The 24,769-nt window shown below is 38.7% G+C and overlaps 1 protein-coding gene across 1 annotated transcript; it reads left to right on the top strand.

The window, feature by feature from the left end:
• Positions 1-138: 138 nt before the first annotated feature.
• On the top strand, positions 139-24,561 carry GTF2B (general transcription factor IIB). Its single transcript, XM_005298110.4, has 7 exons — positions 139-359; positions 3,479-3,585; positions 17,971-18,104; positions 21,253-21,399; positions 21,536-21,665; positions 22,339-22,620; positions 24,095-24,561. Exons 1-7 carry the CDS (start codon positions 343-345, stop codon positions 24,226-24,228), a joined length of 951 nt encoding a protein of 316 aa, XP_005298167.1. The 5' UTR covers positions 139-342; the 3' UTR covers positions 24,229-24,561.
• Positions 24,562-24,769: the final 208 nt, after the last annotated feature.

Raw genomic sequence — 24,769 nt, 5'->3', positions numbered from 1 at the left:
CAGCTGTATTTCCACACGACAGTCCAACAACAGCCTCCAGAGGCGGGACAAAGTGAGCGTCAGACCCAGAGCCGGGCTGAGGGAGAACGCGTGACGCCAGCCGGCGCCCCGCCCCGCCCCGCCCCTAGTCATTGCCCCACAGGCGGGCACCGCCTCCAGGGGCTCAAGTTGAAGCAGCTGAATGCGAACTCTTTCGTTTTGTCCCTTCGCGCGGCCCGTACTGACGACCTGGCAGAGCCCCGCCCCCCGTGGCGGAGGATATATAAGGGAGTGCGCTGCGTACTATTGACCCGGCCCTGTTCAGAGACAGCACTACCTGGGACGAGGCAGGAAGGAAGGAACATGGCGTCTACCAGCCGGTGAGTGGAGCGAGCGGTGGTTGTGGTCGTAGTAGTAGTAGTAGTAGTGGTGGTGGGTGGTAATAGAGTGTCTGACGGGAGCCCGGGAGCGGGCGTGTGCGGCGATTCCGGACTATCTGCCGGGGAGAGAAAATGGCCGCGTCTTCCCCCACGTTCAGCTCCTGGGACAGCAACGCTGATGGGTCCCCCGCCCCCACCTGCTTGGTTCCTGCTCGTCAGTCCCGCTCCCTTTCCCCGCCTCGGACCCCTTCGTTTCTTCCCCGGCCCCCTTTCCCCCTCCCTGTCCCTGCGGGGGGAAGAGGGGCCCGGCCTCGGCCTCCGCCAACCACCCCCTTCCTTCCTTGTGCGGCGGGGGGCGCTTTGATTTTCCTCTCGCTTTGGTGCCCCATCTCCGTTCCCTGTCCCATTCCTGGCGGTCCTTCCATTTCTAGTTTCTGCTTCTCTTTCTCTTCTCCCCCCCCCATTCCCCCCTCTTTCCCTGACTACTTGTGGCAGCGATGAGCGTTTGTCTAGAAAGGCTCATGGTCTGGTCTCCGGTCACCTGTGAGTGATTTGCAGCTTGGCCAGGGTGACTGGTTCTGCCTGAACTCTAGTTTCAAACGTTTTTATAAAGTCTGGAGTCCGTAAGTAATCGGGTGACATGTAGGCTAGTGACGGGAGCTGCTGCTGCTGCTAACATCTCCTAAATATTGAAATAGGAAGTCTGCGATCTCCAGCACGGGGTTCTCAAGCTTCATTGCACCGTGGCCACCTTCTGACAACAAAAATTACTATATGACCACAGGAGTGGGTACTGACTGAGCCTGCTGTGTCCTGCAACCCTAGGTGGGAGGGCCAAATCCTTTGAACCCTGCTGGGGGCAAAAATCAAAGCCCAATCTGCCCCTCCCCCTTCAAGTTTTCAGAGGAGAGGAAGGTGTATGTGAGGGTCTCTGCTTGGCATAGTGGTGTTGGCACTGACCTGCAGGTTGGGTAGCCTGCAAAGGTGAGTCAAGGGTGGAGGTGGTGCTCCCTTCCTGAGCCCTGCTGCTCTGCCCTCCCCACCCCCACCTGTTCCTCTGGGTGCACCTACCCCATTTTGAAAACCTCTGCTTTATAGTGCTTTTTAAAAAGTTTAATTTACATCCTTGATGGTTTGAATAAAGATGCATTCTGGTCCGAAACCAAGGCCTACTAGAAACTGGATAGTCTGTTACCCCTTTGTTGCTGTATAAAACTCTTTACACATCTTGTATTTTAATGTAAATGGAAGAGTTGCCACAGTATGTCTGGATGCTTATTCTGTTTCTTCTAATTTTTCCCAGTAAAAAGCCCCTTTCAGACTTTTCAGGGCTTACTATAGAAAGATGTTTACAACCCCCTTCAGTTTCCTTTCTTGTTTTTTTGGGGAAAAGAGTATTTCTTCACACAGTGCTTAGGGAGACTCATTGTCAGGGGATATTGTGAAGGCCAGAAGTATAACTGAGTTCAAAAAAGAATTAGAATAATTCAGAATAACTTAATGGAGGATAGATCCATTAATGGCTGTTAGGCAAGAAGGTCAGGAACGTAGCCCCATGCCCTGGGTATCCCTGAATCTCCAACTGCCAGAAGCTGGGCCTGGACAACAGGATGCATCACTTGCTAATTTTCCTCTTCTATTCATTCCCTCTGAAGTATCTATCCACTGTCTTGAAGACCGGATACTGGGCTAAATGGACCATTAGTCTGACCCAGTATGGCTGTTCTTACGTTAAAAGCTCTTCCATTCCACACCCCATACAATTCGTTGTTAGGTAACATTCCGTCATCCCCAATTTTCCTTGTCATGATCATGTGGTGTAGGTAGGCCCCTGTTTCGGCCCAGATTAGCAGCACTGAAAACTATATCTAATTACTCTTTTTGGGTTCCTGTCACAATTTCCCCTTTTTGACATCAGCAGATGTTAGTGATTGAATGGACCCAGTGCCTGAACTATCCTTTATGGGTGAACAGTGTTCTTTCAAATTAGGTACTGTGATGGGACAGCAGAGTGAATCTACTTCCCCTTCTGTATCTGCTTTAAATTTAGTGAACATTTTCCAGGGTTATCACAACTTCTAGCAGCAGTGAAATAAATGCCATGCTTTAATAAATGGCCATGAATTTTATTGAACTATTGCAGTGTACAGGACATATAAACTTCAGGGAGAATAATGTATATGTCCAGAGAAATGAGCAGATTTTACACTGACATGCTGCTGATAAAAGATATTGTCAGAAACTGCTGTTCTGCTTTGTGGATCTGGATTCAGTTTACCTTTTATTTAATATGCAGTCAGCCTTATGAATATGGGATGCCTATTTAAATGCTCCACATGGCAGAGAGTTGTTGCTTACGGACCAACACCCCTTTTGTGAGCTCTCTGAAACTGTTTCTTCATAGCTCGTTTTGTTTTGTATTAAAAATGTGATGCAGCTGGAATCTGTTGAATGTCTTCAATAAAATTTACTTATTTTAGTTCTTGCTGCTTTAGTATGTGCTTCTGTGAATTGCTGCTGCTTTATTATCTTACTAAAATGATTTAATGTAAAGATTTCCCGACTAGCAAGTTATGCTTTAATTTTAATTACTTTATATTTTAATCTGGTTAAACTGTTTTTTTTTTAAATTTATTGATCAAGTTGATGATTTTTTTTTCTAAAACAGTAAAGAATGCACTGCTCACTAAAGGAATAGCCTAATTGGATTAAAAAAAGTCTAGCCAATTGAAGGAGTGGATATTTAGAATGACATGGTCACCACTAACTTTTGGTAGGCATTTATTTAGCAGGAATGGATTTTCCGGTAGACTAGTAATTCAACTTTTTTTTTTTTTTAATTAGAGCACTTTATTCAAAGGAGGTAGCCTTTTTTTATTTTAGATGGCAAGATGTTTCAGAGTTCTAATTTCCATAAATCCTAGGCTACCAAATTGTTCTCTGTCCTAAATTACACAGCTCATTTGTGCTGTATGTTAAAAATAGCATTAAGGGCATGTGGCTTGAAGTTTTCTTCCATATAGTAGTTTTAAATTGCTTTCCTCTAACTTGAAATCTTTTTCTGGAAATAAACTTTGTTTGAAATATTTTGAATGCTGTGTTCAATCTTTTTCTTTTAGTTTGGATGTGCTTCCCAGAGTGACATGTCCAAACCATCCAGATTCCATTTTAGTGGAAGATTATAGAGCTGGAGACATGATCTGTCCTGAATGTGGACTAGTAGTGGGTAAGTAGTTACTCAAGTTGTTGTGACTCACTCTCAAAATGGAGATCAACTATCTGAAGAAGTAATTTGTTTTTTTTCATGGTTGATGTGTAAGAAATTAGCACCAAATAGATATTTTTCCTTTTCTAAAAAGAATCTACCATTTTGAAGAGGCAGTGTTCTGGTAATGGCTGACACATGTAAATTGGGATATATATTTAAACATGATATAAAATTAAGCATGGAAACTTGGATTTCAAATGTGATTACCACCTAGTTAGAAGATCTAACAAAAGGGATTTGATTAATGTATTGTTTTCAAAATACTTTGAAAATGTTGGTACAAAGGAATGCAGTAATTGCTATGTTGAATCAGACCAGTGTGTCATCTAGTTCAGTCTCATGTCTCCGGTAGTGACCAGTACCACTTTTTTTCAAAGGAAAGGGCAAGAAACCCTGAAGGTAGTTAAGGAATAACCTGCTCATAAGAAGTTTCTTGCTGATCCCCATTTAGGTTGGCTTCTTCCCTGAAAGAAGCTTTATATCCCTTCCAAAACTTAGTAAACTTTTAAATCCTCAGTGTTCTAACTTTGGTTATTCTTATCCAAACAAATGCCCACTCCTTTTTAATCCTGTGAAGTGCTTTGCCTCAGTGGTATTTTGTGACAGTAATTTTTATGGCTAATATTTTATGATGTATGGAAAAAGTATGTGTTTATTGGGGGATGTCCCAGACAATTGGAAAATGGCAAATATAGTGCCCATATTTAAAAAAGAGAAGAAAGAGAACCCGGGGAACTACGGATCAGTCAACCTCACTTCAGTCCCTGGCAAAGTCATGGTGCCAGATCCTCAAGGAATCCATTTTGAAGGACTTGGAGAGGAAGGTGATTAGGAACAGTCAACATGGATTCACCAAGGGCAAGTCATGCCTGACTAACCTGATTGCCTTCTATGATGAGATAACTGGCTCTGTGGATATGGGAAAAGCGGTGGAAGTGATACATCTTGACTTTAGCAAAGCTTTTGATATGGTCTCCCACAGTATTCTTGCCAGCAAGTTAAAGTGTGGATTGGATGAATAGACTATAAGGTGCATAGAAAGCTGGTTAGATTGTCGGGATCAATGGATAGTGATCAGCAGCTTGATGTCTAATTAGCAGCCAGTATCAAGCGGAGTGCCCCAGGGTTCGGTCCTGGGGCTGGTTTTGTTCAACATCTTTATTAATGATCGGGATGATGGGATTAATTGCACCCTCAGCAAGTTAGTAGATGACACTAAACTGGGGGGAGAGGTAGATACGATGGAGGGTAGGGTTAGGATCCAGAGTGACCTAGACAAATTGGAGGATTGGGCCAAAAGAAATCTGATGTGGTTCAACAAGGACAAGTGCAGAGTTCTGCACTTAGGAAGGAAGAATCCCATGCACTGCTACAGGCTGGGGACCAACTGGCTAAGCAGCAGTTCTGCAGAGAAGGACCGGGAGATTACAGTGGACGAGAAGCTGGATGAGTAATCAGTGTGCCCTTCTTGCCAAGAAGGCCAATGGCATATTGGCCTGTATTAATAGGCGCATTGCCAGCAGATTGAGGGAAGTGATTATTCCCCTCTATTCGGCACTGGTGAGGCTACACCTGGAGTATTGCTTCCAGTTTTGGTCTCCACTACAGAAGGGTTGTGGACAAATTGGAGAGAGTCCAGCGGAGGGCAATGAAAATGATTAGGGGGCTGGGGCACATGACTTATGAGGAGAGGCTGAGGGAACTGGAGTTATTTAGTCTGCAGAAGAGAAGAGTGGGGGGTGGGATTTGATAGCCTTCAATTACCTGAAAAGGGGGGGGGAGGGGGAGGGTTCAAAGAGGATGGAGCTAGGCTCTTAGTGGTGGCAGATGACAGAACAAGAATCAGTGGTCTCAAGTTGCAGTGGAGGAGGTCTAGGTTGGATATTAGGAAACACGGTTTCACTAGGAGTGTGGTGAAGCACTGGAGTGGGTTACCTAGGGAGGTGGTGGAATCTCCATCCTTAAAGGTTTTTAAGGCCCAGCTTGACACAGCCTTGGTGTTGGTCCTGCTTTGAGCAGGGGATTGGACTAGATGACCTCCTGAGGTCTCTTCTAACCATGATATTCTATCAGTCTTAAATGTGTCATCAGTCACTTTCACTGAATTTGTGTGTGAATAGAAATGTTCTGTATATATCTTTATATCATTCATTACCCTATACATTTTTATGATGTCCCTTATACCTCTCTTCCGTAAGGTAAACAGTACCATTCTTTTCCATCTCTTCATATGATTTTTTTCCATGCCTTTAATCACTCTTAGTCTGTCTCTGAACCCCATGTATGTCAGCTATATCCTTCTTGAGAAAGAGTGACCAGAAGAACACTATTCCAAGAGAGGGCATGCAACTGACCTATACAGTGGCATTCAATTTTCTATATTCTTATCCCATTCTTTTAGCATCATAACATTATTTTTTTACTGCTGTCACACATTGAGTTAAAGGTCTTCATTAAGTGCCAAAATCTCTTTCCAGAATTATAACTAACTCAGAAATAATGCTTTAAGGGAAGTGTGGTAAACAGGACCTATTGTACACTCTTCTAATGAAAAGCAAACTGATTTTAATTCTCAATTAAATTACTGTGGAAATTCTGTTTTAAGTCCACTGTATATTAACTGATCTAGACACCCTTTTAAAATGTCTTTAATGCCTACAAACCCAAATAAACAGTGTCATTTTAATTAAATGGGTCTAGTTGAAGTATTGTTAATTCTGAAGGTTTGGATGTAATTCTTGGCTAATTTGGTGTTGAACATGTTGAACACCTAATATTCCTTTTTTTAAATGTCATTTGCCTTCTGGTTTGTAGCCTAATAAATAGTATTTCCAAGTCTGTGTGAATTTGTATGTAATGTTGAATAATGTATGAACCAGGCTGAAGCTGTTCCTTGGATTATTCTAACAAAGTCATAAAATACTATCTTAGTGGTATAACCTTAGTTATAGGTTGATGTCAGCCACCTTGTGTTTGCCTATAGGGAAAAAGGACGAGTGCAGCTGACATAGTTTCACAAATAAGTGCACCAACTGTAAGTTTCAAATTTATCAGAAGTAAATATTGAAAGCCCGTTTCTTGGATTTGCCCTCTCGTTTCCCATTAGTGAGATGTTTGCTTTTGGGATTCAGTTTGGCCTGGGTAGTGGGGCGCAGACTTCAGCCCCCGACCCCTGCAAGTCTAAGCCAGCTTTGGTGACACCATTTCAAAGGAGGTCATGACACACAGTTTGAGAACTGCTGTTCTAAAGCAACAAGAGTTTTTTGTGGCCAGGGATTTAACAAAATACTATGTTAACACAGGGGTTCTCAACCTTTTTCTTTGAGGCCCCCCACACCCCCAAAAACCTGCTATTAAAAACTCCATGGCCCACCTGTGTCCAATAAGTGGTTTTCTGCATATAAAAGTCTGGGTTGGTGTTAAGGGATAGTAGGCAGGGCAGTTGTCCAGGGCCCCATGGCACAGGGAGCACAGTGAAGCTAAGCTCAGGCTTCTGCTTCAGCCCCATGCAGTGGGACTCCAGCTTTCTGCCCTGGGCCCCCGGATGTCTAACACTGGTGCTGCTTGGTGGACCTGTGAAACCTGCTCGCGGTCCCCCAGGGGGCCCTGGACCCCTGGTTGAGAACCACTGTGTTAACACAAGCTTGACTGCTGGTTGAGTCATATTGTGGAGTGGTTCAGAGGGCTTCTGGCATGCACAAAATGAACTTAAATCTTCTGGTCTTCTGTTATTGGGAAAACATGCTTTTTTTCCCCCTTCACAGGTAGAGTTCTAAGCTTTCAACAGTATTGAGGTGTGGGGGGGTTTGTATGGATTCAGTGTTAAAAGGATCTAGCATTTACATTTATTGTGCAAAATAGTGAACTTAGTTGTTCTTATTTGGACTGCCCTTTTTAGCTGTTCAGTTTTCCTGCATGTGTTGAAGTCTTTACTTTGGGTTTATATCAGTTTGCTTGGAAAAGTAAGTGTATTAATTAAATGGAAGTTAAAGAAAACTAAAAAAACTGGAGAGATCACCAGACTGGAGAAATAAGTGTGAACATTTATCATAACTTCCCTTCTATTAGCCTCTAAAGGAATTTAAGTGAAGTATCAGGATAGCAAACCCATAAATAAACTCAAATCTTGGTTCCTGTACTTGATAAGTATGCAGAGTCTGGAAACTTTAAAAGTGTGGAGTCAAAATCTTCCATTCAGGCCACAGAGCTGCTCTGTCTGCACTGCTATAGACTTAAGGATGAAATAGCCTCCACAAGACATGCATTCCCTCTATATGAGAAGCTGTAGTTGGGCCTGCTATTGGAGCCACAAAGTCATGATTTACAGTTCAGCCTCACCAAACCAATGTAGATTAAGACTAATATGGAGCACAGCTGAATGGTGAGCAATCTTTGTTGGTTTCTTATTCCCTGTACAGTAGAAATGGTAATTTCAGTTGCCCATTGCACCTGTGTGTGTGCAACGCGCAGGCTGAGGATTGGTAAGAATTTCTTTAGAGTAGTAGGTCAGTAAAGTAAATAAGCCTCTTGTAAGAAAGTGGTGAATTCAGTTTAAAACACCATTTCTATACTTCAGCATAGAACCAGATTTTTGCCTTTGTGTCCAACTACATTTGTGAAGTATACAATAAAATACATTTGTGTATAATTTGCTTTTTGGAAAGATGACAGACCAGGCGATACATTAAAAACCACATTGGTAATGAAATCCTTTTTGAGTGAATGTCAAATTGCCATTTTTCTTAACTCGCTACTTTAGCTGTTAGGAATGTCAAAAGGTGTATTTTTTTGTTTGTTTAATTACAAAACAGAAGTTCGCCTGGAATAAAATACCTGTAACACATTGGTTCCTGAAACCTGAAAAGTCTGACTTCCTTGATTTTTTTTTTTTTGTTCAACTTAGACAAAATCAGGAAATCAGTACTGTAATTCAGGTGACAGATTATATATCCCCATAGCCTCTGAGAGGGAAAGAGGGAGAAAAGGGAAAGGTGGAGGGAGGAATGGGGGGAGTTGGGAAAGCTGGAGAAATGCACATGTCACTTATTCTTCACACCATTATTTTTGCCTTTGAGTACTGCAGGAAATGCATATCCCTTTTTTCATAGAAGGTAATTAAGAAATGTTGGTAGTGATTTGATTGGCACTGTTCTGTGTCACTACTTGAAACAGTGCTTTATCTATGGGAAACTGCTGTTGGAGATGTTGTCTTTTCAATGGGATTTTAAACAGCTCTTGACTACTTTTAAGGCTGAGGATTCTTTTGAACCACTTGTAAAAGCTGAGGTTTTGCCCTTAGTGTCCTCGTAAAATTCAGTTTGCTTACAGTCCCATTTTCATTGCACAGTATTTGTCACTTTGTGTCCTAAAAGTTGGTATGCATTGTTAAAACAGCTTTCACTTACTTTGTAGTGGTAATTTGTAGTGAATGAAGGTCTTAAACTGCTTGAAAGTGGTATTATTATATGTTAATTTATTCAAGCAAGGACTCGCCTTCAGCTCCTCACTACCCTTCCTTTTACTTTGGCCCACTACTGCTCTTGCCTTTCCTTTCCTTGCTGCTCAGGAACTGTTACTCAGCTGCTAATGTTCAGCCCCTCTAGCTCTCAATTAAGAGTGATTATGGGCCAAAATTGCAGCTATCAGTGAGATTTGTGTGTTAATGCTAGAGTCTCAATCTGGATTGACCAAAACCTGAAATGCTATGGGGATATGATCAGGTTAGGCCCCAGATCTGTTAGAATTTTATTCGTGAAATGCAGGAATTCCCCTAAGTTCATCTGCACTACTATTGCCAAAAAATCAACTAAGCCACTTTTTTGTAGGATGTACAGTACAATGATGTGTTGTGCTTTGTGTGCTGGTTCAGTAGATGCTCATGAATGAAGCTCTCAGAGTTGAGTTCATCTCCTGAAGAAAGTGGCTGTTAATTTCAAGTTTGTTTCAAACACAGACCACAGGGCAATAAGGGAGGCTGGGATAGTGCTGAAAAACATCATGCTCAGCAGCATTGACCTGCCAGTAAGTGCAGAGTGTGGCTACAATTGCTGAGTGGGAGTAAAGTAGAGAGTACGGAGCTGCCTTTGGGATAAAGGATGAGGTGGAGCCTAGCAGCTAGTTAGACGGGAGAGGCCTATGTGAAGTCAGCCACATACTTAATGCATTGGGCGAAAGGGACCATGGACCTGCTGAGCATACCTGAACCCCAGTTTTAATATATGGGCTGTTAATATTCTGATCAAAAGTCTCTGTGGTGACTAGGAAGAGTGAGATTGTGGGTTATGTCTACACTGCAATTAGACACTTGTGGCTGGCACAGGCCAGCCACCTCAGGCTCATGGGGCTCAGGCTAAAGGAATGTTGAATTGTTTTGGAGATGTTTGGGCTCAAGGTAGGAGACCATCTCATAGTGCAGGGTCCTAGAGCCCAGGCTCTAGCCTGAGCCTGAACATCTACACCACAATTAAACAGCCCCTTAGCCTGCATCAGCTGGCATGTCAGCTGCAGGTTTTTAATTGCAGTATAGACATACCCTGGATCTTGTCTTTCCATCTGCAGTCAGGTGGCTCAAAGACAGTTGCCAGAAAGGCAAACAGTTTAATTTTTCTAACTAGGTGAAGGTGGCAGTGTAAGCAACTTTTAGAGTTCTTTTAAGCCCTATGTTAAGGAAACTAGTATTCCTGTTAACTCTCTGATATTTTAAGTGAAAAATAGTGGTTATTTTTCTATTCCTTGAAAAATTTGTGATTCTCGTATTTCAATGTCTGTTCCTATCGCAGAGTTATTAAATTTGCCATAAAGATGAGAAAAATGCAATAAGATAAAGTTCCTCCTAGTCTTGGAATAGAATTAAATTAGAAGTGATGCAAGAACAGTGCTGAAAGTGTGTAGGTTGTAGTGAGGTCCTTGATTGACAAGCTCCTCATGCCTGCTCTCTGAGCAGTAAAGCGTCTTTACAGACTCCGTGTAAGCAAGCTGCCTGCAATACAGTTAATCTTGTGGGTCTCTTTAGGACACAGGAGAGAACCAGTGTCTAGTTCAAATTAGTCATCTTTGCTTTCCACCTTCACTAGATCAGCAGTGAAGGAAGGTGACCTAAACATTATTACCTTTCCATTTCAAATGGTGGTTCATTAGACGTAGTCCTGGTATTCTAGCCTCTTCAGCGATCATCTTTATGCTTAATGTTCATTTCATGTTTTTCTTGAACTTGTCACACTAGCTTATCCTTTTTTTAGCTTCTTCAATGGCTGTATAGTGCCAAAAGAAAGAAGACCAAAATAATTTCCTTGGTTAGCCTCTTTGGATAAAGGAGAAAAGTCTTATTCTTCAGGTAGTAAAAAAAAAAAAATCCCGAGGCACTTAACCTGGATCCAAAGCTTCAAAGTCGTAACTGCCCATATGAATTGAACAGATGTTTATTAGCTATATCTTGTCTGTCAGTTTAGGCAGTTATTTCATGTAATTTTCATTTGTCTAGGGTTTCTGTTACAGTATGAGCTGTAAGTGGCCTACTGTCTTCATTTAGATTATTTCTATACTTCTAAAAACTTGGATTTGATTAACATTAGCACATCTTTTGCATGAAATATAAATCTGTGGCACCATAGGACTTCATGGTTACCACTATATTCCATGTCAAGACTGGAATTTCAATGACAATCGGCTAGAACTCAAGTCCTCATTTCAAGAATTAAGGTTCCTATAATATGAGAGAGGGAAAATTCCTTTCACTGTTAGTATAGTCTGTGTCTGAGAAACATTTGAGCAGCTCTGATTTTCATTTAGTAGAGGGCAGTTATAGGCACTTCACTTGTAATGTTTGTTCATTGTATGTGTATAATACCATATGAAAAATCTGTTCCACTTTAAAGGTTTCCTTGTCAAAACTGCAAACATCTAAAATTTGAAATGCCAAATCTTAAATTTTACTTACTGGTGATGGAGAACCGAGCATTAGTGATAAAACAGCTATTGACTCTTAAAGAAAGCAGGGAAAAGCTTTGGTTCAAAGTTTCCTAGCTCAAGCCATTAACAAAGGAAGTGTTCCTTGTCAAAAGTGTCATTGGAAACTTAATATCATCATCTGTTACAGAAATGTACATTAATTATGAAGAATGCTGATACTTCTAAACATACTGAATGAAGTTAACCTTTTCATGAACATATGGTCACTAACTTGTGTAGGATGTGTGAATAGCAAGCCCTTTTATTAGGCACTTCGGTCGGTATTTCAAAAATGCTTAAGTTGAAGAACCAATTTTTTTTCTTTTACTTAAACTTTAAAAAAAAAGTCTGAACAAGTAGAGAGCATGAGTGCCAAACAATTTTTTTGATTCAAAATGACATTGTGTGAGACGGGGGAAATAAGGTGTATAGTTGAACCCTGGATAGACCACTGGCAGTGGGAAAAGGGCTCGCCATAACCATGTTCTTTAATTAAAACTTTCCCTATACAGTTTATTATTTTGAAGACTTTTGCCTGAGAGTGAAGCATGAGGACACCTTTCCAACATACTCCCTCCTGAAGGAAATGAAGAGTCTGAGAGCTTGACTTGCTTTTATGACTCAAACATCTCAGGATAGATAAACATCAGTAGTTTTCAAATATGGGGTTTTTATTTAAATCAAAAAACTCTAAGAACATTTTGTGTTTAAAAATCTATTTAAATTAAATTTGAAATTAGGACAAATTATGTTGAAGCCTAAATTTACTATAATTTTTTTATTTAATTTTTTTAAGTGGCACATATTTGCTGCCAAAGTATTTTTGAGTCAAACCACTGAACTGGTGGAAGACACTGGTGAAGCACTTGGGACCAGTTTAAAGTGCTACCATCTATTGACAGCAATAGCCTCTTCTGCAAATGCAGAGAGTATATTTCTTCATTTCATTCAGTTTAATGACAAGATCATTCAAAGTTGAGAAAAGGATTGGGAGTTGAAAAGTCAGGAAAGCTTGTTTTTCTTTTTCTAATATGACTGAAAGCTAGGTGAGGATGAGATCGCCTGGCTCTAAAATCATGAGAGACAGGCGACCAGGCACAGTCAGTTGAATTCACTAACTAAAGATAGTTTTTACTTGACTAATAAAGTTTTTACACCCTTTTAATTCCAAATTTCCACCAAATAGAGCTTAACACAAATCTCAAATAAAAATGAAACTTCTATTAAATAAGAAATGCATCACTCACTGTTTTCCAACATAATTGTGTGGTTTAAAAAGAAAAGAGCTAAGCTACATAATTGCTTAAATGTATCTCTATAGATGTAGCATCTTGTCCTGGTTAGCAAAAGGTATCCAATTTAGTGTAAAAGCTATATTTAGTTGCAGACAAACATCCTTATTGGTTGGTAAACATTAAAACATCAGCCTTCGTTTAGAAAAATAAAGTACAAATTCAAAGTGTGATTAAAAATCAACTATCTAAATCAAGATTTCTGACTTGATTTAAATTAAAATCTGATTTAAATTGCTTTTATTTAAATCCTTCCATTCTGAAACAGCTTGTTTGGAGTCAAGTATTGGGTTAGTGTTTCATAGTGAGCCAGTACACCTTACTGACCTGTTTCAACAGATGTGTTCCTATCAGGTCAGTAAGGAATGGTTAATTTAACTGGTGGCATTTAAGATTAAAGTGCGTGTTCTTCCATTTAAGATATCAAGTGAACTATTTCAGTCTTACTAGACTTAAACCACCAGAAACCACCCCCCACCCAGCTCTCCAGTTCTACCTGTATCTGAGCTTTTTGATTGGTTGTAGTGATGTTTACTCTTCGGAGTAGGATTCTTGTCTAATCTAGCATAAACAGAGGTAGATATCTTATGTATACGTATGACATGCTTGTACTTGGTCTAAAAGTATTTTAGGTTTGTGTGTAAAGTTGCATTTTTTTTTTTGAGGTAATCATTTTGCATACTTGCAAGTACTGAAATTTCTAATAGATCTTTCATACAGGATCGTTAGTTACCTGTAGGTAGAGCCTCTGTTAAGAGGGACTACCATTTAACATATTTTCTCAAAGGGAGTACTATTGTGAAAAAGATTGCCAGAATATATTGATGTGTTCAGAAGTCACTGGTTGGTTTTCATTCTGTTTTTTGCTTGATGCTGCAAGATCATGGCTCTTAAAAAGAGCAATAATTTCAATGATCACTAGATGGCAGCACATTTCTTAATTAACTATAGGAACAAAATTAACTTTAATAGAATTTTAAAATGGTTCTGTACTGTATTTACAGTGCTCTTGTAAAATACAAATTTTACTGATAATTGCACATATTTAAGACTAAAGTGCTGAAGTCTATAAGGTGTACTTTCTTTTGGATGCAAATTTATAGCTTCCCTTAAAGCACATCAAGAGTGAAAATGCACCTAAAACCAAATTGCAGTATTTCCACAAGGGGAAACTTTAGAGACTATTTCAAGGTGCAGTATGACTAGTAAACTGTGAATCTGTTACTTTAGGTTCTAATTTTAATCCTGTTGATCTTTATTTTGCTTAAGCATTTCCAGTTTAAGCTATGCTTTCTTTGAATTACAAATAAGATTAAAAACCCATTTTTCGAATGGAAAACAATCAATAAACATGCATACCATTTCACATAAGGTATTACAAATGGGAGTGTACATTTACTATAAAGTAGTTGGCAGCATTCCTTTAAGGTGTATAATTGCAGATAAAACGTTCCCAACACTAAGTTTTGTTGCTGCAAAAATATTTTCTTCATTGAGAAGTCATGTTTACTATCAGTTTTTTGTAAGACTTCAGTACATATAGTTTGTGACAGACATTTCTTAAACAAATCCTAAAAAGAAAAATGTGAAGTATTTTAATTTTAGATGCTGACTTGAATAGACTGTTGGATTCCTGTAGTATTTCCTCCACTGCATTTGTCAATTGTGGAAAAAGGCAAATGTTAGTCTGTTTTCTGTTTTGAATTCTACTAAATGAGCTTTTCAGATTGGGTAACGTAAAATCAAAGTGGAGTTCATTGTCTGAATTTGTTTGAGTCTAATTAACTTCAACGTTTGGGTAATATTTTTAAAATGTAGCTGCATACCAGAAGACCTGCTTACAGAATGGAGAAAAAGAAATGTTCAGGCAAAGAGTGTATTCATTTGTCCCATAAGATACTTCATTAAATTAGTCTAGTAATGGCTTTCCTTGAGAACGGACCCGATCTACTGAGGATTTCCAAAAAGGGGAGAAAGTACTTGGAGTTAGTTGTCTTACCGACAAAAGTTAAATGGATTTTAACCCTTCAGAGTGCCTATCACTGCCTCCAGCTGGCATTACAGAAGTATGTATTAACCGGTTTGGGGATTCTGCATAAAATGGGAGAAGGAAATGTATACCCTCCCCTGTATTGTACATACTCTTCCACTACTTATGACAGTTGCAGTAAATAGTTATAATCCATTTAAATCGTCACTATGCAGAAATTTAAAAATACATTTCAAGATTTCAAAAGTGCTGACTCACTATTTCCAAAACATTGGTGCTAGTAATGAGGTGCCATTTTACAGATGCTTCCAAACAAGGAAGTTCTTTTGGTAGGATTAGACCTAGGAATTTCAGCTCAGTATTTGGATGCATGCCTCAGGAAAATTCAGTTCTAAATTCTGTTGCTTTACACTGTGGTTTCTTTTTAAATATACAACTTTATTAAAACTTTGTAGTTGTCTGCTTTTATCATTTATTCAAGGGTCACACTTAATTTTGTAGGCCTCAATCTCATCAGATTTTTAAAACAGCGGCTTTGTTCATTTAAAAAATTTTTTTTAGCAACTTGTTGTGGTTAAATTGGTAATTAGCTACTTGTAAGAGTACATATTTTTCTTGCTAATGGAAAATGTAAGAAATTTGCATACTGCATCTAAATACATATACCACCTTATATTCAGTGATTGTTCTAGTTAATCCTTTTTTACTATATTGGCATAGTAATTTTGGTCTTCTGTTTGTAATATTTTGTGAAAACAGGCAGTGGTATAATGCTTTTTTTCATTAGCGCAGGAATGGCTCATAACTCAAGGGGCAGATCTTTGAGTGAGTCATTTAGGTCATTCCCATTTGTGTGGAAAATTATTACATCATTCCCCTGTACTCAGTGTTCTATTTATACCATGCCAATACTTTTAAGTACATTTTGCTTTTTTTAGATGCAGTAAACAGTATTTGGGGAGGTTGTCTTGAAGTGAAGTTATTACTAGGCCATAGAAGGAGCACTACTTAAATATTTACAGAGTTCAGGAGCCAGAGGAGCATGCTGTCTGCTAATATGAGTTGGGAAGATGTGAGTGGTGGAAAGGATGGAAATCTGCTTTCCTTGCACCATACATGCTATATTTTCTTAATCTTCTACCGCTATACTTTTAAATGCAGTTCTGGTTCATGCTGATGGTTTTTATATTCTTTGGTTTGTGTCAAAGCAATTAAGCATCCAGGGTGGATTTGATTTAAATCACTAGTCAGGAAGACTCGATTTAATCATGGATTTCTTCATAAAAGTGCATTCTTATAGATTGTTATAACCTTAATACATATTCTTCACAACTCAGATGTAGGTTTCATTTTTAGAAGGTATACACTATACATTTTTAAAGTGATTTATTTTGAAAACTTTTCAGATTAGTTTTGCAGCTACACCTCTATCCCGATATAACAGGGTATAATCAGGTTTGTTTAAAATTGTTTAACTAAAAGCTAAATAGGCTTATGCTATGTTGGTAAGGGAGATATTTCACTAATAATTATTCAGTATTATCTAAAGATGTTTGTCTCAAGTTGATTAGCTTAATGAACTTCAGACATGCTCCTCATGGTCTTCATGAAGAAAATGTTCCCTTTACAAAAAAATTTTCCTATGAATTTTTGCAGTTGGGCCTATGTCCATTATTCACACATTTCTTCCAAAAGGTCTTTCTGAGGGAAGTTTATGCTTTATAACTTGGCAAACTATTACTACCTCAGAGTACCAATGTCTGTCTTGCTATTAGTTGCTTATGGTTATCACCATTCTATTTGAATCCTTACCTAATGACACAATAATTGCTAACAAGCCTGCTTTTGAGGGTCTGAGCACTGTTCATTATGACTGATGATGAATCTAAAAATCAGACTCCAGTTTATACTAATCAGATTTCCATAATGGAAATGTATCATGCAGTCTAACTTATATTCTAGATAATACTTAGCACTGCCTCAGTGCAGGGGACTGAACTAGATGACCTGTAGCGTTCCCTTCCATTCCTACAGTTTGATTCTAGTCAGATTTTTGCAGACATTCCCTTGACTTGGACATGAACAGTGTCCTTCCGGAGAATTTTATAGAATCTTTCCTCAGATTTAGTTATTTGCATCAGTGTTACTGCATTGTAGTTTTTTTCTAATTAAAAAAGAGAGAGAACTGAGCTACTTCCCAGGTCTTACTGGGTTATATCTATTGAATTTCTCCTTTTCTTATATGCTGGTGTTCTCAAATCTGGCTTAGTGATTAGTCCAGGAGGCGATTGGGACAGACAATGGAGTGGAGCAATAGGGGTGGGAAAAGCTGTCAGGAAGGGACAACCACAATGTTCCTCAGACCATTACCATTTGTTCCCTAAACATGATGCGGGTATAGAAATCCAAAAGTGTATCTGAAGCTGACAGTCCAGTCACAGAACATGGGTTTAGCTCTTTCTTCTTAATCTGAATTAACACTGATAACTTAAATCACATAAATAACATAAATATTCACATACACATACACACACACACACACACATACACACACACCCTGTGATGCTGCCAGATGTTAGATTAAGCAGGGTTAGACTGGGTCAGGATTTAGGTGGGAGCATACTAAGGAACATAATTGATGCTGCAAGAAGTGGTGGTGATGGTCTAGTTAGGTGACACACTTCCTTTCAAGTTAGTATTTAATCAATGCCTTAGAAAGCCCACAGGGAGCAATAGGCTCCTGTACAGCCGCCTTGAAACGAAGGTCTTAATTCCTTTTGGTCATTAAAGATCCCATGGCAGTCTGTAAGAGTAGGAAAGTTAACCCTGTGTATCCTGGTTAAATTCCTACATAGGTAATTATATTCTCCCTACTTAAATCCTTCCGGCAGTTTCAGTTGCACTTTTTTATTTCCTGCCCCTCTCGTGTTTTGCCAAGTTAAATAGCTACTGCACACTAGCCCAGAAGTGACTGTTCCAGTGGTGGATGACATGATCCCTAGTTATAGCTGATACCTCAGAGGGTTGCCGTCTGCATAGTGAGGCTTAATGTCTGCAAAATACTTTGAGGTAATGTGTTGCAGTAATGCAAATTATTACTTTTTATGAATTCAGGTGACCGGGTCATAGATGTAGGGTCAGAGTGGAGAACTTTCAGCAATGATAAAGCAACAAAAGACCCATCTCGAGTTGGAGACACCCAGAATCCTCTCTTGAGTGATGGGGATTTGACTACAATGATTGGCAAGGTAACATTTTAAAATACAAATGTTTTACATGTTTAATAAAATTTTGTTAAGTACATATTTATATGGCAACAGGAAACCTATGCAGAGATTTGAATGCCATAAAAATAAAATGTTTGGTATGAACTGAATTCATGACAATAACTACTTGTTATGGTCCAGATTTGGCAGTCTCCCCAACTGTGTGTAGGGAGGGGGTAGTAGGAAGGAATACTTGACTAATCGAACCTTCTAGAAGAGAAGTAAATCTCATTGATAGTGTTGCGGGACTACTTGCATTGCTGCTGCTAAGGAAAATGCAGTTACACAGCAGTCATTTTTCTATCCCTAAGGAATCGTACGTAGATTTGGAATTGCAGAATTTTTCACAGTTGGAATATACCAGAAAAGCCTGAAAATACTTTGAGGCATCAGTTAAAATTCTGTACTCAAAATAGGCTGTTTAATGAGAAATTTTGTATCAAATATAATATTCAAGATGAGAGAGAGCATTCCTGATGGACTATACATGCCGTTATATCGAACTGTTCTTTTGGTATAACAGTATTAAAAATACAAATTTGGAATTCTTTCCTAGTTCCTGAATGTTCCAACAGTGTTTATTTGTAGTGTACATTATTTCTGACTGGCTTAATGTACCGTTATCCTGCTGCATTGTACATGTGTAGGATTGTAAAACTGGTCAGATGGCAATTTAGTACCAGTTTGAGAAAAAAGTGTGACCCATGTAAAAGTTTGCTATTTGTTTTGATACTGTAAACAGTTTTCCATACTTCATGCCCTGAAGTGCATTTTGCACTGTGAAATCCCATTTTATTCAGTGAAACGTTTCCCACATAGATAGTGCTGGTTGACCTTCTAACTAAAATCTGCAATCCATCTTCCTCCAGCACACTTAATACATTTCATGAGCTCCTAACTAGAACAATGAAAAAGTTTCAGTTCAAGATTGTTTTTTTGAAAAATAAAACTTAACGATGTGATAGGTGAGCCTGTCTTCTTAGGAAAGGTGTTCCATACTAGGTTTAATTTGATTGACAGGCAATTGTGATTATCACTACCAAAGGAAATCTAACTTGCAATGATACAGTGAAAACTAAGAACTTCTGTAACTAAAGCTTGGTATTCCTCCTTTAGAGACTACAAAATCTGAGTCCAGTAGAGAGAGTTAATTATGGGCGCTTGTCACAGGAGAGGTGTCTTACAATGGTCAGATCAATGCTATAGAATCAAGAGCACCTGGGATGAGGGGTGGTTGGTCCACCTTTCTCCTGTGTGGCTCAAAATAGAAAATAATCATGCACTGAGTCTGAAGTTTCCTCAGATGTTTGAGTTGCAGCGGTTTCTCAAGTTCCCCAAAAGCCTGAAACCAGGAGGTAATCAAGTTTCTTCTTGCACATGAAGATAAATTTCTATTTTTATGATCTACCTTGTTGTGGATAGAGAACACTTGTATTCTCTCTGGAGTGATGAGTTCTGCCTAAGCACCCAAAAATGTCTGAGCAAGTTAAGTTGTGTGCTACCCACAATGAATTATTTGAAGGTGTTAGCAAGGGAAGATTGCTGATCATTCAGAAAAATCTGAATTTGTCCATAATTTAAAGAATTGTTCTTTACTTTGGGAGCCATCTCATTTCAGTATGAAAGGAGTTAATAGTGAAGGAGACTTGTCACACAGACAGAGTCAAAAATTAATTGAATGGCCTGCAATAATTACTACAACAGCTGGTTTTCAGGCATTTGAAGGCAAGAAGAGGCAATAGGTGCAATGTTTTGGATTTGTGTAACTAAATCACTGTTCTTCCCTGACATTCTGTAGTATATGTGCACATTGCAATATATCACTCCCATCGAAGGTGGAAAACTGATTGCTTCTTGAAATGTTCCAAATAAGTATTCTCCTGTTATGCATCCAGGCACAACTCTAATAAAGAGCAAGGTGCTTCCAAGAGAGCCATCTGACATAAACTGTGTGACACCAGAGATATTGGTTAATTCAAGACGAATTACAGTGTAATCATTTTTCCTTCCTTTAGAAGGCAGTTGTTCTTGGGCATCTTCAGCCATGTTGCTAATCAGACATGCATTGTTTGACAAAGGTGCTGTTTTCAATTTGGTGTTCCCTTCAAGTCCTTTAACTTTTGAAAGCATCTGTATTGGGCAGGAATGATAAGATTTTTCACAATGGCAAGCACCTTATGCTTATGTAAATTGTAGAGACCTGGGGGCGGAAATGCATACAGGGAGTATGCATTGACATTGCCAAGTTGAGTAATTTTTTTCTTAAATTTTTCTCAGTTTTTCTTGGCGTGAGGGTGGGAATCCTTAGTGTGTTTTTTGTTTGTTTGTTGCAGGCATAGATGTTTGGTTTCTGAATATGGCAACAACATAAAATACTTCATGTTCTAAGCAAGCAGCATACCACAAATTGGTTTTGGATCAATCATTATGAATTGATTCAGCATTTGACTTTGGATTTCCACCTTTTCATGTGAGCCATCGTTGGAACAACTTGTCACCGTCCTAATCCTAAAACTTCATCTTTCCAATCTACCATTCAGCCAAAAATGAGCTGCAACACAGACCGAGTGACACTCAAGCATTAGTTGTGTGAGGATTAGCACTGCCCTTGGGCTTTAGCAATTGTAATGGGTGCATCCAGTGTTCCAGTTAAGCAATATGGCTTGTGCTCGTTACACAAAACCTCCATTATACTATTGTGTACAAGGTATCTAGGCATGCTTACAAAGGCCTAGGTTTAATAATGCTTTATTAGCAGAAGCGCTAGCAAATTGTGCTAGTCTACAATGAACCAGTGGGATGTCGAACTTCAACAGTAAGGTTGTTTAAAGGGACAAATTACCTGTTATGTATCCGTATTTTCTTTTAGATTGAAATTTTTTTGCAAGGTCTCCTGATAACCCTTCTCCCAAATCTTCTGATTTTCCTAGGAATTGAGATTCATGGTAGTATAGATATTACCCGTGCAGTTTGGAAGGCTGTTTGATTTTGAGATTTTCACTTGTGTATTTTATGTAATTGTTCCGACTAAAAGTCTTGAAATAGAATTTTATAAACCTGGAAAATTACTTCTTGAAATATTAAGTATGGAATCAAATTCAAGTTTAACAATAAAATTATACTTTTTCAGGGCACAGGTGCAGCAAGTTTTGATGAATTTGGAAATTCAAAGTACCAGAATCGCAGGACTATGAGCAGTTCTGATCGAGCAATGATGAATGCTTTTAGAGAAATTACTAACATGGCAGACAGAATCAACCTTCCCAGAAATATAGTTGTAAGTTCATGTCTACCTTCCTTAAATTGTTCTGGCATTGACTTAGTTAGCATAATATAATGAGCACATGAATTTTTGATATTGCTGCTAATTAAATGGCCTAGAGTTAATTAAATTTAGTCTTCTTGCTTTAAAGGATCGAACAAATAATTTATTCAAGCAAGTGTATGAGCAGAAGAGCCTGAAGGGGAGAAGTAATGATGCCATTGCTTCTGCTTGTCTCTATATAGCCTGTAGACAAGAAGGTGTTCCTAGAACATTTAAAGGTAAGTTTTCAGTTGCACAGATTAAAGATATTTATTTTTGTATTTGATAAGTTTAGCTAGTATTATAGCAGTATGTTGGTAGTATCCAGAAATGGGGCTAATGTTAATTTCAGTAATAGGCTACATTTGATTTTGATTATTTTAATTACTTGAATAGTACTACTAATTAGGATTTTCCTATATGCAGCCCATTACTTCAAATGGACTATTGGGCTTAGCTATCTTGGAAGTTAACTGTATTAAAGATATTCCTGAGTTACTATTTAAGATTATTCAGAATCTGACATTTGAATACCAATAGTAGTATCTAAAAGGTGTTGCCTGACGATCGGAGCATTGCAGGGATTGTTCCATCTAAATTTGAACCAACAGCACCATGACTGAATGGAACACATTTTTTGTGCATCACATTTTCCTCTTATAAGATAGTCAAACTCAATGGGCATTTGCAGAACTGTTAGCAGTGGATTTGCATGATTTGAAAATTGCCTAATTTAACATTAATACTTCTACCACATTGTAAAATTATTCTTAACTGTTTATGGTGGTGGCCTGCTTTTTGTGACAATTCTTTTATAGAGAGGGGCTGAAAAATACAACATATGGAGAAATTTACTTGCTTAAATTGTAAAACAGACATAGCTAAGCCTACATTTTAATTCTCTTTGTTTAGAAATATGTGCAGTGTCCAGGATTTCAAAAAAAGAAATAGGTCGGTGTTTTAAGCTTATTTTGAAGGCTCTGGAAACCAGTGTGGATTTGATCACAACTGGTGATTTCATGTCAAGATTTTGTTCAAATCTGGGTCTTCCTAAACAAGTACAGATGGCAGCGACACACATAGCACGTAAAGCTGTGGAATTAGACTTGGTTCCTGGGAGGAGTCCGATCTCGGTAGCAGCTGCAGCTATTTATATGGCGTCACAAGCCTCAGCAGAGAAAAGGACCCAGAAAGGTAAATCTTCACAATACATCTTTCCTACATATTTCCTGTTGAAATAATGGATAAACTTAGTTTAAGGCAAAAAAGAAAATCTGTTTCACTGAAGTCTACAAGAGCTTCATAAGCCACCAGTTCATGGGTGGACAGTGAGACCACAACTGGCATTTTTCTCATGAAGCTTGAAATATAAAAGAAAGTTAAGCACCATTTAGCTGTTTAGTTCCACAAATTGACTTCCAGTTTGGGTGGTTTAGTAATTGGAATGTTTAAATTATGCTAGTTTGAGTGTACAGCCACTGTTTGCCCAACCAAGCATTTGTCCACTTACAGCCTGCTTTTCTGAAATATTCAGAATGTAAACGTGGTGGTGGTTATATCCCTATTGTAATTATAAACTATTCTGGCAGCTGGGGTGGGCTGGAGATTGCATCTTGGCTGTGCCATTTTCCTCCCACCCCAAATCTGTGTTCAGAACTGCAAGGGAGGATGGCTCTAGGCTAAAATGGTTTTGCACAAAGTCTAATAAAGTCGCCTTAGTGGAACCAGAATCTGGTCTTTGGTATTCACTGTTACCTGTGAACAGGGCACAGTGAAGCTGTAAGAAAGGACAGCTGCTTTGAGATTGTGAAATGTTTTTGATTTATGAATATTCCCAATTTACAATTAACCTGCTAAAACTGGAGTTGGGAGTGCTAATGGGTTGTGGAATCTTCTAATTCAGAACTATGAAGAACTGAGAGTTGTCAAAATTGAAATGAGGAGTTGGTCTGAGGCTAGTTCCTAGTGGACAAGAGCTTCTCTTGGGTAAAGAAATCTCAATCTTTCTCTCTGACCTTCTGTTGGCCTCCAACAGCTGTAACCTTGGCTTTGTCCTTTCCCCAGAACTATTCATCCCATCCCTCATGTCTGCAAATCTTTCATCAGCTCTGCAATATTTCCTGTATCTACCACTGCCTACACTTCAGCTCTGTGCTATGCCTTTGTCTCTCACAACTCTTGTGTGGTCTTCAGACTCTAGAATGCAGCTTGCCTATCTTTCACATACACAAGTAGAAATGACATTCCTCTGCACTTCCCCCATATCTTCAAACAATTCCACAGGCCTTCATTCACTTCATGATTAAGTTCAAAATTACCATCCTTATTTAATTCATACATGAACTAGTTCCTGCATACCTCAAACTGTTTCCTTCCCTTACTTCCTCTGCTTGTCCTAACACTAGCTGCTTCTGTAATTTCCTCTGTTGGGGAGTGATTTTCTCCCATCTCTTCATTTAGATTCATTGCAGATCTTAGCCCCCAAAAAAGTATTTTCTTCCTTACTTTACCTCTAGTTGCTTCTGGTATTTTTAACTCTAATCGTGGTTCTGATCAAATGCAGAACTCAGGAACTTGATAACAAAATGGCTTATAAAATGGTGTTTGAGTAAACAAAGCAAGAGAAAATGGTTAATCATGCTTAATTTGCTTCTATTCCTTTCCCTAGAAATAGGAGATATTGCTGGTGTTGCTGATGTTACAATCCGACAATCTTATAGACTTATCTATCCACGAGCTCCAGATCTCTTCCCAGTAGACTTCAAATTTGACACCCCTGTGGACAAACTACCGCAGCTGTAAAATTGCTAAGTTACATTTAATTTCTAAAGAACATTTGATTTTTGCCTATAAAAGGATGTGTATATATATAGTGTTGCTACTGAGCCTTCATATTGTGGAACTGGAGGAGGATATGAAAATCAAACTGCTGGAACACAGCACACATTCCAAGGGTAAACAAAATAATTGTGTGGCATTTTGTATGTATATATTAGTGGAAGTAAATATTTAATGACTGTTGGAACAAGTTAAATTTCATATTATACTTTAGATTTCTTTTGTAGGGAATCTAGTAAAATGTATTTTGGAAAACAATTGAAATTATGTAATTCCCAAATAAACTTTTCCAAAACATTTACTGGCTTGCATATTTCACTAGAATGTGATGTAGTTGGAGTAGTAGAAGATTGAACATAATCTGGCAGATCTTAATACTAAGATGGGTCCTATCAAGGATACTTTCACACTCACTTTCTTGGCAGTTTTTAATCTCTAGTGTAGTAATATTTGTAGTTAGCTGCAATTTACAGTATGGTAGATTAATCCACAGTGCAAACAGTTG

Source organism: Chrysemys picta, chromosome 8 (genome assembly GCF_011386835.1).
Source record: "Chrysemys picta bellii isolate R12L10 chromosome 8, ASM1138683v2, whole genome shotgun sequence".
NCBI classification, from domain to species: domain Eukaryota; kingdom Metazoa; phylum Chordata; order Testudines; family Emydidae; genus Chrysemys; species Chrysemys picta.
Note: the sequence above shows the minus strand (reverse complement) of the source record. Positions and strands in the feature narration are given on the sequence as shown.